Raw genomic sequence first — 17,079 nt, 5'->3', positions numbered from 1 at the left:
AGTCGTCAAGGGGGATGCCAACCAAGCATGTGTGAAATGAGTTTTCCGGATATGCCATAACTAGGCATATAGAGTCCTGGCCAGTCGTGTTGGCTAAAGTAATCCACATGTTAGTCTTTGTCTGTACAGGCATCCAAAATGCAGCAGCTGCAGCAGTCATCGTCAGGACGATAACACAGGTTTCACATTTTGCGCTGGCAATCATTGCGGTCCTTGATCTGTAAAGACACAAGCATAGCCTCTCCCCCAGGTTATCAATTGATGTGGCCTTTTCCATTGACCATCAACTAGTGATTTGACCATAACTGATGTAGGTTCTTTCTGGTTTAACATGTTTTTGGGTCTTACTTACAAAGTGTTGCATCACAGGGCAAATGTGGGCTGCACTACTTAGATAGAAGTGATTCATCACATACAATACTTTCGACAGTTGGTTTTGTGGTATTTCTCCTACTTCTCTCCCTTTTTGTTTTTACAAAAAAAACCCCAGTTCAGAATCAGATACGTGCATTGGACCTTGACTACGTACTCAGAATCACAAATCATATTTAGAGATTCCTCCTTAAAAAGCTCTAAGTAATGTAAAGCTGCACCAAGTTCTACTAATTGGGTGGAACTTTCAATAATTTTTACAGAATGATGCCAATTGTTATCTTCACACCAGACCACTACAGCTTTGAGACTTCCCTGAACCATCAACAAAAACTGCAAGCATGTGGGGTCAGACCAGATACAAGTATAGTCTGTGACCTGATGTCAAAGACTTGCAGGTTCTGCAGCAATTTACATTTAGGCATGCCAAAAGCTATACTGTTAAGAAAATCAGCTGGTGCAATTTACAAGGACATAGATTGCAAATAAAAAAGATCAAAATTAGGTTTCACAAATGGTACATATATGACAAAAGGATCATGGACTATTAAGACTTAAATTCATTCCCTGCATTTTTTGATCAAAGTAACAATCGGTATATCAATCTGTTAGCATTCTCATCATACTGTCCCACAATAGCCACAGGTTGTTTCTGTGTTGCAGCTATAACTAGACAAATCTGCAAGTCAAATCAAATGCAGTCACCCTGTAAGGTTGTCATAAATTTATTCATCAAAGTCTGTAACTCCATTTTGGCTGTCACATTTATTGGATATTGTTTTCCCTTACCAGATCGAATTCCTCTTTCAGTTCTATCAATGTAGTGTTGGCTTTACCAAAACATTGGCTGCCAATACTAATGGAAATACAGCATTCAAAATTTCCTTGGAGATTTCTCACTTGCAGCAAACAGATCTGCACCATCCAAGCAGCTTCTTGTAGGACATGCAACTAAACAGAATTATCAGAAAGCGTTATTTGAGCTTACAATTTACTTAACAAATCTTGACCTAAGAGAGGTATAGGGCTATCTGAAAAATACAAGAATTCAGCTGTTAAAACTTTGTTCTAAATTTGGCATTCCATTGGTTTCAAAAAATGGCCTGTCTTTCCGTCTGTCTTTCCCATGATCTCAAAAACTAGCACAGCGAATTAAAAATTTTTTTTGGTTGAATTTCCCAGCTTCATTAGAACTATGGATGCACTGGCGATGCCTTTAAATTTCACCCTCAGACTCCTTCAGTCAGTATTACAGTTCTCTAGCAGTGACATTGCTGGAGGAGGGGGGCGGGGAGGAATAAAGCCTCCCTCTCGCCCCCATCCGAGATGGCAAGATCTCCAGCCCAGCATGAAAATAAATCAGTCCAAACTCCACATCAAACCAACTTGGTTCCACTCCACACACAAATTAGTACCAGTCTGACCCAGAGAAGCACTGAGCACTCTGACCCTCCAAAGCTGACCAGCGTGAAAAGACTGACCCCAGCAAGGAGGCAAAATGACGAGCTCTTTCCCCAGATGTGCTGGAACCTAAGAAACCAGACGGAAGCAAAAAGAAGCAGCACTGACAACCCCTGATTCAGAGCTGAGAAGCAATGCAGCGTCACAAGAAGGATGGATGACAACACTCCAGGAAAAAAAGACGGAGGGGCGGGGAATAAAGCCCCCCTTTTTCTGCTTAGCAGCAGACAACCAGGTTTTTCTTTTTTTTTTTTTCTTTCTCTTCTTGCTGCAGTTTAGATATAGCGAAGGCCACGCAAGTGGTGTAATCGCTGGTGCTAAGGGGGAGTTGCCAGACTGCTGGGTTACAGTGAGCTAAGTTTATCTTGCAGCTTGACACAGGCCTGAAATTTATGTTCAAGCTGTACAGCACAGGCCTGCGATATTTTGCTTTTTTGTTTTCCCATTTCATTCCAAACATAATACACTTCATATGCAATTCCAATTAGCTTAACAGTTGTTACATTCCTTAGCTCCAGTTACCTTTTACAATTTCTTACAGATGTCAAAAAACAACACATTAAACATCAATCCATTATTTCCATTTTCCTAGATCCAAATCAGTTCATATTCTAGCAACTTTGAAATACAACCTCATACAATACCAATTTCACATCCATCGTAGCATTTAGGGGTTTTTGTTGTTGTTTTTGTGGGGGTTTTTTGTTTGTTTGGTTTGGGTTTTTTTTCAATGCGGATCGAGTTTAACAATTTAAATTCTTTTCTGGTCTCAAAATTATTAGATAGCAATAAGAGCAAATTAACTTACAGTACCGTACTTCATCCCATTTTTTCCAAAGTTCTGCAGAACAACATTAATTGCAATACAGCACTAAAATCCAGAATTCCACATTTAAGCCACATTGGAGTACAATATTGTTTCAATTTTTCTTCTATCAGAATATTTCCCCAAAAGTTACTCTAATGTGTAAGGATACATCCTAAGGGGGAGCAAGGTGGTATTTTAGTAGCAGAACTGGTTCCCATTTTGTAATTATCTCCCCAAGCAAAATTCTTTTGGTACCAAATATAAATATATGCAAACTAAAATACTGAGCTCAGATATGAAAACCAAATACCAAGTTCAAATATGGAGATGGATCACAGTTACACTTATTCAAGACAATATCTTGATTTTTAGCATTGCACCTTTGAACTGCTTACTGCTCAGTCAGGTAGAGGTGCCGCTGAGTCTCCCTTACAAAACAGGTCAGTGTGCGCTGGAGCCCAATCGGCACCTGCCCCCGATGCTGCCCTAGCAAGCTGGACTGGGCAAGGCTTTTATTAGCGTCTCATCTGGCGTGCTACAACTGTTATCCCAAACCCAGAGTTCTTTACCTGGTGTGCATACAAAAGAGCCAAATTTAGTACACCAAGATGAGACACAGCCTATCACAGAGTTGCGCAAGTCTGAATGCTGGAATAAAGCTAGCATGCTAGAAAGAAAAGTAACAGCTATTACAAAATTTTATCATCACATTCACACAGTAAAGAACTAAATTACTCATGATCTTTTGTATTATCACAAAATGCACATTTTGAGCCCATGGATTCTCACAATTTAACAGTCTGTGAACTCACTGTACCACACAACAGACAAAGGCCTACTAAAACTGCAACATACTGAAACAGATACTCACAAGGAAAATAGGCTACCAAGGAAGACATCTATGATTGCTGTGTTATACTTAGAGATACTTAAAGGTTCTATTCTCTGGCCAATTTTCCCAATCATTTAACTTATACAGCAGCCACCACTGATTTCAATATTTCACAAGATCCTCTTTCCTCATATTTCCAAGTGCTTTCCTATGTTCTAAAATACCTCCCAATACCAATTTCTTAGGAACACAACTGAAGACAGTCATTTCTGACCCCATCTCGTAAGTAAAAAACCATGAGAAGGGCGGGGAGGAAGCACAGGGCTGCTTGCAGCACGAGTGGGAAAAGTGGGGAGAAGGTTTTACGGCACACTTACACAATCAATACCACAAAGAAACAACTGTAACAACAACCAGTAAAACAATTAACTCACATTCCTGACAAGCTGCTTGATTTTCAGAGAGGCAATACACAGAAGCACGTAATATGTAGTGTAAAACTTGCAGATAACACGTTGATAGCAAACATCAGCATTCTCTACTGCTAATTTCAACACTAGTGCTTCCTTAGCTTCTAAGTTTTCAACCTGCTTATTGATGGCCTCTTGAAGATGGTCAATAAACTGCATGTAATTCTCATTGGGATGCTGATTAATAGTCGTAAATGATTTGGCTGCTTTGTCAGTTTCAGGCACCTTTATCATACCTTGATATGCAAGGTCTGCTGACTGCCTCAAGATTTCAGAAACTAATAGCACCTGTAGCTGTGGTGTGCCAATTAGTGTCTCTTCCAAGAGTTGGGGGCTACCTGCCCCTTTCAACAAATCCCCATCGTTTCGTCCTAAATGATCTATAGCTGTTACATTGCATAGGTCTAATTTTGCTTGAGTCTTTCATGGTTTTTATCTGATCTCAGGGCAACACGTACACATACTCCTTTTCCTTTTAACTTTTCAAGAGAATGCTGCGGGCCTTCATCCTCACCCGAGTCATCAGATAACGTGGACTTGAGCAGTGCTGAAGAATCATTAGTAACGGGGGTTCGGAATAGTACATATTTTCATGGTGTTTTTTGGTTTTGTTTGTTTGTGTTTGTTTGGTTTTGTTTTTCAAATCTAGCCCAGGAAAGCCACCCCCTTCCGCTGTCTCTGCCTGTTTCCGTTGCTCTTTTAATCCTCTCAAAGCCTCTAGCAACAAGTGCCATGTCATTACCAGTTCAGTTGTTTCTTTGGATCTTTGGGTAGTGCTTTGCCCTATAGTAACGTCCTTCGTAAAGTCAATTCCAGAAGGATAATACCCTGCTTCTTCAGAAGCAACTTCCATGTAGATAATGTAATACCCTCTTCTTTAGGGAGGTTCCCTCCCATATTCCCAGTAGCTGGCCTGCTCTTGGTGTGGGTGTCTTCTCAAGGATCTGGATCTCGGGCAGCTCCCCGCTGCTGCTCTATCAGCTGCACTGGGCTCCATCTCCCCAGCTTGTCTTGGGCTGTCACAGCTTCACCACTGTCTCTTCTTCATGCGGGATCCTTCTTCATGCAGGATCACATTGGGGTCACCATATGTCGCAGTTGAGACGGACAAACGACATAGACCAAGTTCTCCTGTACAAACAGCAGTCTCCATTTATTGCCACAAACACCTTTTTATATAGCCTTTACCAGCTCAAGTGTCTTTTTGCTATTAGTTACAAGTTGCAGTAGTAACATCTCATTGGCTAATTTTGCTATCATCAATGTTACTCTTTTACTCCGTTCTCTCTCATGGGTACACCTTAGTATCTCCGGATACTCCTTTACTTCCATCTTTCTCATGGGTAGGCCTTAATATCTTCAAGGCTAATTTCTGTTCCCATGCCCTCTGTCAGGGAATCCTCGGACCCACCGTAGTCCCCCACACTTGTCTTCACAAAGTAAAGGTAAAGGATAGAGACTGGTTTGAGGCTGAGCTGTTGGTGGGATGGGGAAGCAGGAGCAAGTCTAGAGGTCTGCCAGAGACAGGTAGGAGTGACAGGTCTTTCATCAGACTTGGCGTGTTGTCATACCCAAAGTGTGTGATAACTGTGAGAGCTCATACCTAGGTATTCCCACAGTTATGTCTGTGAAGTTTGTGACATTGTCCCAGTGCTTTCCAGTTCGCTTTGGTGCCTCTATTTGAATGCAGATTACATAGAAACAAGATCAGCTTTCCCTTCCAAGTGTAATTTTGAGACATGTCAAATGAGTCTTGAGTTTTCTTTTGAAGGAAAAGAGGAAATTGTTAGGAGATTGCTTGTAAGATTTGGTGTATGATTTTACCTGTATTTCAGAAAAGCAAAGTCATTTGACATCCATTAAAAACAGTTGCACTTGGGGCATTCTTTCCTGTCAGTATTAGATTAACTGCTGCTGTTTATTTTTTCCCATGTATGTCTGTATTCTTTGTTTCAGGTCAGTATTGTATGCCAGAGGAAGGTGTTCAGCTGACCCCTAAATCAGAGCTACTTACTGCTCAGGAGATAATCACCCTAGCCAAACTGTTTGTGAAAGAAGGTGTAGAGAAGATCCGACTGACAGGAGGAGAGCCACTTATCCGACCTGATGTGGTCGATATTGTGGGTGAGTTCCCAATAAATACAGTGTGTTTCAAAGTGACTTGCTATATATTGATCCGAGAACTATGCTTATAACTTTCTACTAATACAGTCCAGCAACCCGAAGAATGAAATGATGGTGCGTTTTCCCAACATTGTGAAATGCAAGATAGTTCCTTTCAGAAAACTTTAAGTTCTGCTCTGCTGTTTGGATGGAACTTATATCTTTTAATATTCTAACAGCTGAACTTAGCATCGTCTTCATATTTAACATCTACTGGAGTAGCTTGCAATAATGCAGCCTTGGGGTGAAAAATCGAGAATTGATGTGACCAGGTCCTCACTGAGGAGGAACAGCTGATATGTGCTTACAAACAAAACAAGTTTTCTTTGGGATTTTTGGGGGGGGGGTATTTTTGTTTGTTATTTTGATAACAGATGCCCCTTTCTTATCTGTGTTTAATAAGGAATGGTGGAAATGTCTGTGCTTTTACAGTTATTGATGAAGACTATTACTTGAATGGAAGATAAAGTACTGCGTAATTTTTAGAAGTCTATCTGCTTTGATTGTATTATGTTGACAGACTTTGGTGTTACTCTGTGGTGCACACATTTTGGCACCAACAGAAAAGTCAAAACTAAAAAGATCTCATGTAACATCTATGGGAAAACTCCTTGAAGGGAAAACAAGCACAAAAATGTCTTCTGCATAATGTGAGTCAGGCATCTATATTGAAGCCATCTTAGCACAATGTACTGGTTTAGGCTGGGATAGAGTTAATCTGGATTTCTAGGTGTTTTATAGAAGCTGGGTACAATATCTCAGGTGCTGAATAGGATTGAGATTTAAGTTAGGTTTGTTTTAAGCAAACCTTTCTCTTAACCATAAATGGTCTATGAAATACTAATAAAGGTCAAAAATATTAATGCTTGATTACTGTCACTGGGTTTTCTAACACTCAAGGTCAAACTTTTTTTTTGTTTCAAGGAAGAAATGTGATTTTAAGCTACTGTAGGAGACCATGTTGTTCAGAGACCTGCTACGGTTCTTTAGATTATTTCGAATCTTTTAATATATGTGCATACATAAACTGACTCAGCAACTAACACTTGCTGAAAGCTAAATCATGTCCTGGCAGCTGCTGAAAACATATGGTTGAGACTTTCCTGAAGCAGCTGATAGTGGAATATAGAATCCATCTCCTTGAGATACTCAAAGTTTAAATTAGCGCTGCATTCAAACTGTGTGATAGCTGTTTATTATTAATAGTCTGAGAGGTACAAATCTCCACTTAGAAAATAGTTTTTCATGGGGTGGGGGACAGATGGTTGGATGACTTTCTGTAGCAACATACACATTTCAAGAGTGAAGTGGAGAATATGTAAGCAACTTGTCTATTTAAGAAGATGCTCTTAATCCTAAAGGAAAAAATAAATGTAAAAGGATTTACTTGATGGTGTGAGCCTGACAAACAAGCTTTTAGCTTCATGCTATTGAATTATAGCATCTGTTCTGCTTCCTTTTCTACTTGATAGTTTTATCAGTTGCTGTTGCTTGTGCTGATTGTTGCTAAATCAGTGACTAAAGGTCAGCAAACAGACATAGTACAGGTACGAGGTGAGTTATAAAGTTATGAAATCTCTTCAATCCCTTTTGAATTTAGAGGCCAACAAGCCAAGAAACCAAGCAACTACAACTGTTCCACTTTTTGGCTTGCAAAGATAAAGCAGAGTGTACTAACTGGTCCTTTTTAACTTTAGTGTTAAGTCTCTAATTTCTCACAGTTGGCTTCTGTCCAGTTTGTTCTTACAGGTGGTTCCACATATTGGTGTATTTCTAGAGCCTCATGCTGTATCTCATCCTGCCTGATGAGGAAGAAGATACATTGAGAACAGCTGCTCCCTGCACTAACTGACCAAATCAGCTGGTGCTACTTTTTAAAATTTTCCATTTTAGGCTGCAACACGGCTTTGGTTTTATTCTATGCCTTTATGCATTTTACATTTCTAACAATGAAGCCTGTATGGTAGCTAGTATTTTTTTCTCTATTGTTAGGGGGTTGAGCATTTTGTGTGTTCTGAGGCTGTAAATAAAAGCAGTGGTGTTCCCTGTGCTACCCTCTGGCTGCAGAGGATATCCTATGCTCTCATAAAGACTAGGCTGCTAGTGGTAGTTGGCGTTAAGTAATTTTTGGTATGCTTGGGTCAATAGAACTCATCCTTCAGGAAAAGGTTATTCCTGGTCAGGAATTATGAGAGGTGAATGCCAGAAAAATCTAGTTCTTAGTAAAGACTGCTCTTTTGTTACAGCTTCAGTTGCCAAGTGTCTTTACAGGGCTCCTAATCATCTTGCAAAATGCTGCTGCTGTAAAGCTTCAGCATCTTTAGTGTGACCTGGCTCGTCCCATTCCAGAGTTTTGGGCCCAGCTTAGGGTGAATATTTTGAGAATAGCTGGGAAATGAGATAAAGCAGAAGTAAAGCCCTTATCAAGAGGAACAAATAGAGGTAAAATAAGGAGGAGAGAAGGGACTATGAAATATTTGTGCTGTAATTAAAGCTGCCTCAAGAGCAAGGGTTCTTCAAATATTTATCAACTAGTTAGGGTGGGGGCTCTGAGAGAAGGAAGGAGGGAAAATAAGAAAATTACTTTGCCATTGCTCTGCTTCTGCAAGTGGCTTATGGGGTTTTTTTCCTATTTGTTTTTCTACTGATAACTGGAGGTTTGAAACCCTGCCCTCTGGAGATCTGGTATTTTGAGAATTTCTACATTTGGCTTATGAGGAGGGAGCTATTTTCTAGATCTTAAATCTCATGTTATTAACCGTTTTTTATGTGGTTTTCTTTTGCTGGCCATTTTTTAGTGTCTTGATTAAGCTCTCTTCAATTGGCTGGGCTACCACTGTGAGTCATGGAAATATTTCAGTTATCAAGTGCAAGAGTTTTCTCCCTTTAGTGTTGTTGCCTTGGATTCTCTATAGTGGTCTAATATGTTGACCTTGTTCTGTTTATTTAGGCATATATGTGGAATTTCTTTTAGTAGTTTAAAGTCACCACTGCTGGCAGCTACCTCTGAGTTAGAACTGGTTTTCGGTAAAGCAGAGCAGGACAAATGTCGCTAGATAAACACAGCTACTTCAGGTGTCAGGTGTGAAAGGGATGGCTTGCTGCTTATTGTTATTGCACAACACAGAATTTGGTTTGCAAAGCTAGATTGAGGGAAAGAAGGTAAACAAAATCAGGGGCCTTCTTCCAACAACAAAGTAGCTATTTACTCTAAGAAATGGAGAACAAAATTAGTGTTCTTTATAATCAGTGTTCTTTATAATCAATTTTGCATGCAATAAATGGTTGTGTTTTGTACATGTTGAAATGGCTTTGTGCTAAAATGCGTCTCATAAACCAAGACGTCTGGAAGAAGGCTGAAGCACTGACTTGTCCACGTTTTCCTCACACCCTCAGTGATATTTTGTTTTATTGTTTCACAAATCTTCATTTGGGTTTTCTTTTAAAGTGTTCTTTTTACTTTTTATTTTCCCAGGGCAGCTGAACAAGCTAGAAGGGCTGAAAACCATTGCTGTCACAACCAACGGGATCAACTTGGCCAGATTGCTACCCCGACTGAAGGAGGCAGGACTGAATGCCGTTAACATTAGCCTGGATACTTTGGTCCCGGCTAAGTTTGAGTTCATTGTCAGGAGGAAAGGTACAGGCTTGTCTTCTAAGGCAACTGTGTTAATACTTGCAGTAATGTTGTGAATTGCTTGGTGTGCTTTTCACACTGAGTTCCTCGGGAAGGCAAAGTCAATTGCCATCCTTCTGAGGTTAGGAAGAATCTAGTCAATCCTAGCTGATTTGCTAGTGACTCTTTTTCCTTCTTTCTACGACCCTTAGGCAGGTAGAGCCCCTTGCAGCTGGTAGAGCAGAAGATGCTCAGCTCGCCACAGTCAGTGGGACTGTGACTACGGCTGCCAGTAGCTGGCTGGTTACTGCTTAGTCATGGATGTCAAGAGGATTCTCCAAATCTGGTGTTGGTCTTGCTTGCTGCTCTTCTTCAATACTGTTCAAAACCCAGATGTTCCTGCTGTAGCAGCTGGGGACTAAGCTGCCACAAGAAATGAACTTCTTGTCATGAACAGTGGCGGTTTCTGGAAGTTATATTTGGAGTACGCTCACAGTGGTCTCACTTGTAATCAGTGATGTTCCCTACCTCCACTACCCTTTAATAGGAGTGAACATAAATCGTGCCTGAGGGCATTTGAGGATAGGTGCAAGCTTTGTAACTTTTCTTTGATTGAGCTATTCTAGTAACTCCAAACAAAGTTTGAAAAATGCTTGGCTGTGCCCAGTGTTACAGATTCTTGTGTAAATGAATGTGAAAGCTCATCATGAAGTTCATCTTCATGGTTGGGCTTCCTTCCAATCTGAAACTAATTAGATCTTGTATCATCCTGTTTCTGTCCAGTAACGTAATTATAGGCAGTCTGTGAACTTCTAATTCAGACAAAACCTCCAAGTAGCCACTAGATGGTGCAACAACGCAACAGAAACGTAGGGCGAGGGCTGTAGAAATCTTGGATGCTCTGAGAAATCATTCAGTGTTTGAATCACTCTGCTATCAAACCGAAGTTCTGCTGACAGGTGCAGGAAGTTGTCCTTCTCTGTAGTCTCTCTGGGAGCACCTCTTGAGGTTTCTACATCATGGTGCAGAAGTCTGTTCCTGTCATAAATCTGACTGGAGCATTATCCTGCCAGCACAGGCTATTGCATTAATCTGGTTGTGTCATGGCACAGTTGGGTCTCAGTGAAATATCTGGGAGTATCTAATTGCAAGCAGGTGTTGACTGTTCTCTTTGCCTCTGCTCTCTGTATTTGAATGTTACCTGTTTTGTGACATTCACTGGAAACAAGCCCTTTCTTCACTACTGAAGGGGCAAATCTGATCCTCCAGCTTCCTAAATTGTACGGCCACAGCTCTTTATATCTGATTGGAAGCTGGTAGGAAGCTGCTTATAAAGTAATTTGAAAGTTATTGGGGGGTGAGGGGAGCTTTCATATAAATAAATGTTCTCTTTCCCTCCTCCCCCTTAAAAGTAAAATAGGTCTTTAACCAAAAGAGAGAAATTGCTCAGCTGAATAGCACAGAGAATGCTTTTTTTTTTTTTTTCTTTAGGTGGAGCTCAGGTAAAAATAGTAACACTGAGTTTGTGGTTTTGGTGGGTTTTTTTCTTCCTTTTGTCAAGGGCTGAAATTATTTTTTTAATTGTTTTTGAGGGTTTTTGTTTAATAGGAGACTTTCAAGTATGGAATGAGCAGAGAATAAAGTGCCTGCCCTACTGTTCTACCCTGTCTCCTGTGGCAGTTCCAGAGGCAACAAGATATAGCTCTATTAAGGTGAGAGGGATTCCTGGTCTTAGATTCCTACAGGCTGGTAACTTCTATAGAACGTAAAGGTGTCATCTGGTTATGGAGCTAACCAGGAAATCAATCACTTGGAATCAATTTTTCTGCTCCTTTGGAAACTCATTCTGAGGTTTTAAGAAAAGGCTGGAACATTGTTATCTTTGGTGCAAGTGCATTATGCCTGCTTTTATTCCAAATAGTTGGGATGGAGGGAATGACTGTGAGATGATCAGAGATTTCACTGCTGTCTGAAAACACATTAGATGACTGAAGTATTTCTACTTTTCCCCATCTACCCCATTCTAAGGGATAGACAAATGAAAACTACTTTCTTGCAGGTAGCCAGTCTAACCTGTTTCACAGCCTGTCCCTTCTTTTTTGTTCGGTACAAGGAAAATGAGATAATATTGTACTGTAATTGAATCATTAAACATTGGCTTGAAGCCTTTCTTCTTGTAAGGGTCAAAGGTTGTGGGGGGAGTTGTCCCACATAGGATTGTTCTGGATGTGTCTAAGGTTCTCTGTGCTTTAAAGCTGGCTGAAGTTATCATTCCAGAAGAAGTCTAAAAAGATGAAAATACTGAAATTTTTCCTTGGGTGGGAGAGCTGTCATTTTGAAATTTCAAACAAAAACTTAGAGAGCTTCTGTGCCTTGACACTATTATATTTCCTGACACTATTACATCTAGTATTAATTTGTGCTCTAATATTTAGAAATGTTTTGGTTTTATTCTTTTTGTTGTTCCATTACCACACAAGGACTTTGATCTAGAAGGGATGTTTCAGTAAGTATGGCAATACATATGAACTACTCCTTTTTTTTTATTGTAGAGGTTTTTCGATAGCTGTTCTAAACCACACTCTTGTGCTAGCGTAGTAGGAGGTAAGAGGCAGAACTGGGAGGGATGCTGAGTTGAATGCATTGTAAGCTGTAATCCTGTTCTGTACCTCTACAGCGAGCTGAACCCAAGTGTGCGAGTATTCCAACATGCAGAGGTTTTTTTATCTACTGCTTGCTAGTGATGGCTTGCTCGCCTTTTTAGTTGAGTTCAGTTTCACCTTTCTGCAATCCTGAAGTTGCACATAAGCTTTACTAAGCTGTTGGGGAGCTTTTTGATCCCTTTTGTGGCTCTGGGATGTGCTTACAGTGATGTATCATTATCTCTGTTGCCACATTCAGCCTGCAAACTTGCTTAATTGGAACAAAAGTACCACTGGGGCTGCAAACTTCCTGGGCACGTGCAGGACAAGTAGGTGGTGAAGGAGAAGGCTGACAAGTTCTAAGTTCAAACAGTTGCTTGCAAGTGTTAATTTCGCTGTCTTCTCTGTGCTCTTCACCTCTCTCTTTGCAGCCAGGACTATATTATGGCCTGCTTATAAAACAGTTAGCATCTTCTGCTTTCCTGTGTTTATGCTGTATAATGCCTTTATCAACCAGAAAGCAGTTAAGTCAAAGTATCATGTCTTTCTTTTTTCCTCATGTTAAATGCATCCAATATAAAGTATGCACAGACTATTACCAAGTTATTGCTTATTTCTGGTAAAGCACCTACAGATTAATGCAGGTGTGATGTCTTCACTAGAGGACCTGAGTTTCCAGTAGATAAGAGATAGGGAAAGGAGGGTGATGGACCTACATGGAAAAACATATGACAAGGAACAGCACAGGGGCTGTCAGCACAAACGTCTGGAAGATATTGCCCTTTTGCTTGCATGTGTAAAGTATTTGCTGTTGAAGCCTGCAGGTTTGGAAGAAGGAGCACAATCCCATACAGCATTTGGTCTCTCACACCTGAGTTCAGAGTGCAGAACAGGAGGAGAACTTAGCCTGGTACCTGACAGAGCAGGAGTGACATTCACAAACTGGGCTGGCAGCTGAGCATGCTGCTCACCAGAGATGCTTACCCAGAGCTCAGTAGCTTCTGTCTCGTTCTTGCTTCCATCACCCTGCTTCTCTGCCAGCTGGTGAGTGTGGCAGGGGAGGAATATGTCGAATGTAAAACTGGTATCACGATGCAGGGTGTTAACTTTGTTTAAAGTTGATAGAAGGTGTGGTTTGAATGGGATGATTAAGAGGCTTTCCTAAAGGCCTTTGGAATTCCAAAATTGCATTGTCACTTTATTTTTCTTCCAAATTTAGGAGGTATGTACAGGGGTGAAGATACTTGCCCTAAATTAGCTGTAGCTCTTTGGGAGCAGCTGACAAGTGTAGGCCACTCTAAATGGCAGAGTGAGGCCAGGCACTTCACTCCTTGAAGCCACTGCAGTTTCTGACATATTTCATTTGCTTTCAAGGTTCAAAAGCCAGCTGAATTGCTTTCCTAAATGCTCTAATTTCCACCTCCTCTCCACCCCCGCCCATGTTGTGCTCACCAACTTTACATGTTTAAAGTAGTCATAAAAATGACGATGATGTAAAATGCTGCCTGTGATTTTCAAACTAATGGATAGTCGGTTGCTTTGAGAAGCCAATTGCACCTGTAGCTAGGGATGAACAGGGAATCGAGGGGCTTTTCTTTGTTCTTAACCCCATGCCCCTCCATACACACTTTAGATAGATCTTTTAAAAATTTACTTTGCAATATTGCTGTCTGGCTGAGAACAGTGAGATTCTGCCATTTTGGTGAAGACATGTGCCATTATTATCAAATAAACATTAATCTAATATTCCTTACTGCACCTGGAGGCAGTTCACAAATGCTTGCCACTCCATTTAAGAAGAACATAAGGCCAAACTGAGTATGGGGCAGTGAAGAATCATATGCAAACAATATATGGATGTCCAAAGATGCAGAAAAGCATACTAATATTTTTGACTACTCAGATACCCATTAAAAAATGTCTGGGTGATTTAACCACAGTAACACTGGCAGCCTCTGGGGAGGGTGTGTGTAGCATTGAAATCTCTTTACTTGTAGCTCTTCTTAATTGCAGCCCTGTCTGTGGAATCAGATTGGTTTCTATTTGTAATCTTTTTGTCTTGTACTTAATAACCTCCTTTTGCATTCTGTTTTTATACAAGAAAAATATTTTTTTTTAATTCTTTTTATATCTTAGGCTTTCATAAGGTAATGGAAGGAATCCACAAAGCCACTGAACTTGGCTACCATCCTGTCAAGGTAAAGCCAGTGTTTATTTACTCTGGAACTGTTGTGTGTTACCATAAATGGTGATGAAAGATACAGCTTGCCTGATGAGGAATTTATTATTTCCCCCACCTCTGTGAACATGTTCTGGTAAGACTGAAGAAAAATTTTAGTAGACTGAAGATCACATCAAGATGTGATGGGGGAAATTCATATTATCTCCTCCTGCAGCTGAGGGTACTGGTTCACTCTGGCACCAAACCTATTGACAGCCTCACTGCAGGCTCCAGGGTGGTCCTGCCCTGTACTTGCCTCTTCCTACCCCCTCTGTTGATTTGGCACTTGTCTGACCCAGCTGTGAACTTGGCCAAGAGAGTTAACAGGCAGAAAACCACCCTGCAGAAAGACATTCATTTTCTCCTGGTTTATCTCCTTCAGCTGCTGACAGCAGGCTCTGAGTGCCAGTGTGAAGGAGGGAGGGAAAGGGAGTCCTCCTTTGAGGGGGTGCAGGTAAACCAGCTCAGCTGTAACATGAAACTTCATCCCAACTCAGCTGTTTGCAGTTCTGCAACTGTGGTTCCCTTCAGTTTCACCAGTGCTTTGGAAGATGTTGTCATGGTTTGATCGTGGGGAGACAATCAAAAACCGCGGTAGATGTATTTTTCTTAAACCCCCTTCCCCCATTCACCCCCCTTTCCTCCCCCTTTTCACTAAGGACAGGCGATTTTGAGAGGAAAGGAAGAGAAGGACAGAGAGAAGAGAGCTGGAAAACTTGAAAACATTTTACTAATGCTACTAAATAAACATAGAGAAAAATAACGCAGAACAAATATTATAGAATCAGTCTTGCAATTGCCATCAGCTACTCCGGCAGGACCCTGCACCAACTGGAGCATGATTCAGTCTGTCACGAGGCCTCAGCTTGCAGGTATGGCAGAAAAGAAGCAGAGACGAAGAAGCAGTGAAGCAGCAGAAGACCTAGCAGAAGAGAAAGTCCTTCTAGTCTCCACCTTTTATATCCAGGATGTCGTGAATGGGATGGAATACTCCAATTGGTCAATTTGTGGTCACCTGACTCAGACCACTTCCTCTCATTGTTTCCCCCAGTGACCCAGGACAGATGTGAAAGTGGTCTAGGTTATAGAGTTATGAAAAACACTTGAAATCAAACTAGGTTTAAGCTTTCCTGAAAGATCTTGAAAATCATGATGCACAATGCTTGGATATACAATCTGCCTTGCTAATAAGGTGTGTTTTAGCAACTGCACAGCTGTCTGTTCTTTAGATAAAGCAGAAAGTACCTGAGGCTCCGGTCAAATATTATCTATGGGAAATGTGCACAAAACTCAAATTTTAACTGCTTTTTGGAGTAAGGCAGAGCTAGTCATCGTGCAGCCTATGGTTATGGAGTGTGCTGTGAACACTTCCTGGTGTGGGACATCTGTGTGACATCTGCCAAAAAGAGTACTCTAGAAGGTACCCTGTTAGCACTGTTACAGAATCCATATAACCTGGGACTGGGGAGTGGAGTTGTTATTTTAGACAGTGAAAACTGCCATACCTTAGGTGGATAAGTACTATGAAACCTTGTGTAAGAGGGTAGAAAGTCATACTCTGCTCACTGATTTCAGGGGTCTGCTTTTCTTGCAGGTAAATTGTGTGGTGATGCGAGGCTTCAATGAGGATGAGCTGCTGGACTTTGTGGATTTCACAAAGGATCTGCCCCTTGATGTGCGGTTCATAGAATACATGCCCTTTGATGGTGAGCAGTCCTGTTTTGGGATTCTTCATGGCATGGAGTGTGCCTTGGACATAGGTGACTCTGGTTGGTGTTTATTCACCCCATGGGCTTGTCTCTGAAAGTTTTGGTAAGCTCTTTTTGGGAATTAGGAATTGCCTTTGGTTTTATGTTGTATCTTTTGCAGCTTATCTGTCTTCCCCAGATAAACTAGAAAAGGATTAGCAGCTGGGACACCTACAGGGAACACTGAGATTTGTTGAGAATGTAAAGGTGGTTCTCTGCTAATTAAAACAATAAAATCCACAGTCTAAAGTTATGCTGGTTTCATTAATTCTAGGCAATAAATGGAACTTCAAGAAGATGGTGAGCTACAAAGAAATGCTTGATACAATTAAGCAGCGATGGCCTGAATTGGAGAAGTTGCCCTGTGAAGCTTCCAGCACAGCCAAGGTGGTGTTAGACAAGAAACATGTGAAATTTACCCCTGTTCTTTCCTTACCCTAAACCCCCGAATTCTCCCCAAGTTCTGCATTTATATTTGACAAGCAAAATAAAAATGCTCCGTGTAGTAACTCTGGGATTTTGGTCAAGCTGCCTGCATGTGGTTTGACTCTTATTAAACACTGGTCATTGTCTTTATCTTTGGAAATACAATGTGTTTACTAGGTGCTCAGTCAGGTATAAAGAATGGCAGACTTATATCCTTTATTTGAACCATATATATCTAGCTTTTGAAACTTTTGTCAGTCTATGTCTGTCTATGACTGCACATTAACAAGCCTGATGAAACAGGTGTTCAGTGAAATAAC

The 17,079-nt window shown here is 40.9% G+C and overlaps 1 protein-coding gene across 2 annotated transcripts in view; it reads left to right on the top strand.

The window, feature by feature from the left end:
* Window positions 1-17,079, top strand: part of MOCS1 (molybdenum cofactor synthesis 1) — a 36,876-nt gene that overhangs the window by 9,226 nt on the left and 10,571 nt on the right. For both annotated transcript variants that reach the window (XM_065632303.1, XM_065632304.1), the window contains exons 3-7: window positions 5,900-6,067; window positions 9,582-9,746; window positions 14,501-14,562; window positions 16,180-16,291; window positions 16,608-16,720. In XM_065632303.1, coding sequence (XP_065488375.1) covers window positions 5,900-6,067; window positions 9,582-9,746; window positions 14,501-14,562; window positions 16,180-16,291; window positions 16,608-16,720 — 620 coding nt within the window. The remainder of the gene's footprint in view (window positions 1-5,899; window positions 6,068-9,581; window positions 9,747-14,500; window positions 14,563-16,179; window positions 16,292-16,607; window positions 16,721-17,079) is intronic.

The sequence above is a fragment of the Caloenas nicobarica genome, chromosome 3 (assembly GCF_036013445.1).
Source record: "Caloenas nicobarica isolate bCalNic1 chromosome 3, bCalNic1.hap1, whole genome shotgun sequence".
NCBI classification, from domain to species: Eukaryota; Metazoa; Chordata; class Aves; order Columbiformes; family Columbidae; genus Caloenas; species Caloenas nicobarica.
This window is presented reverse-complemented; position numbering and strand designations above follow the sequence as displayed.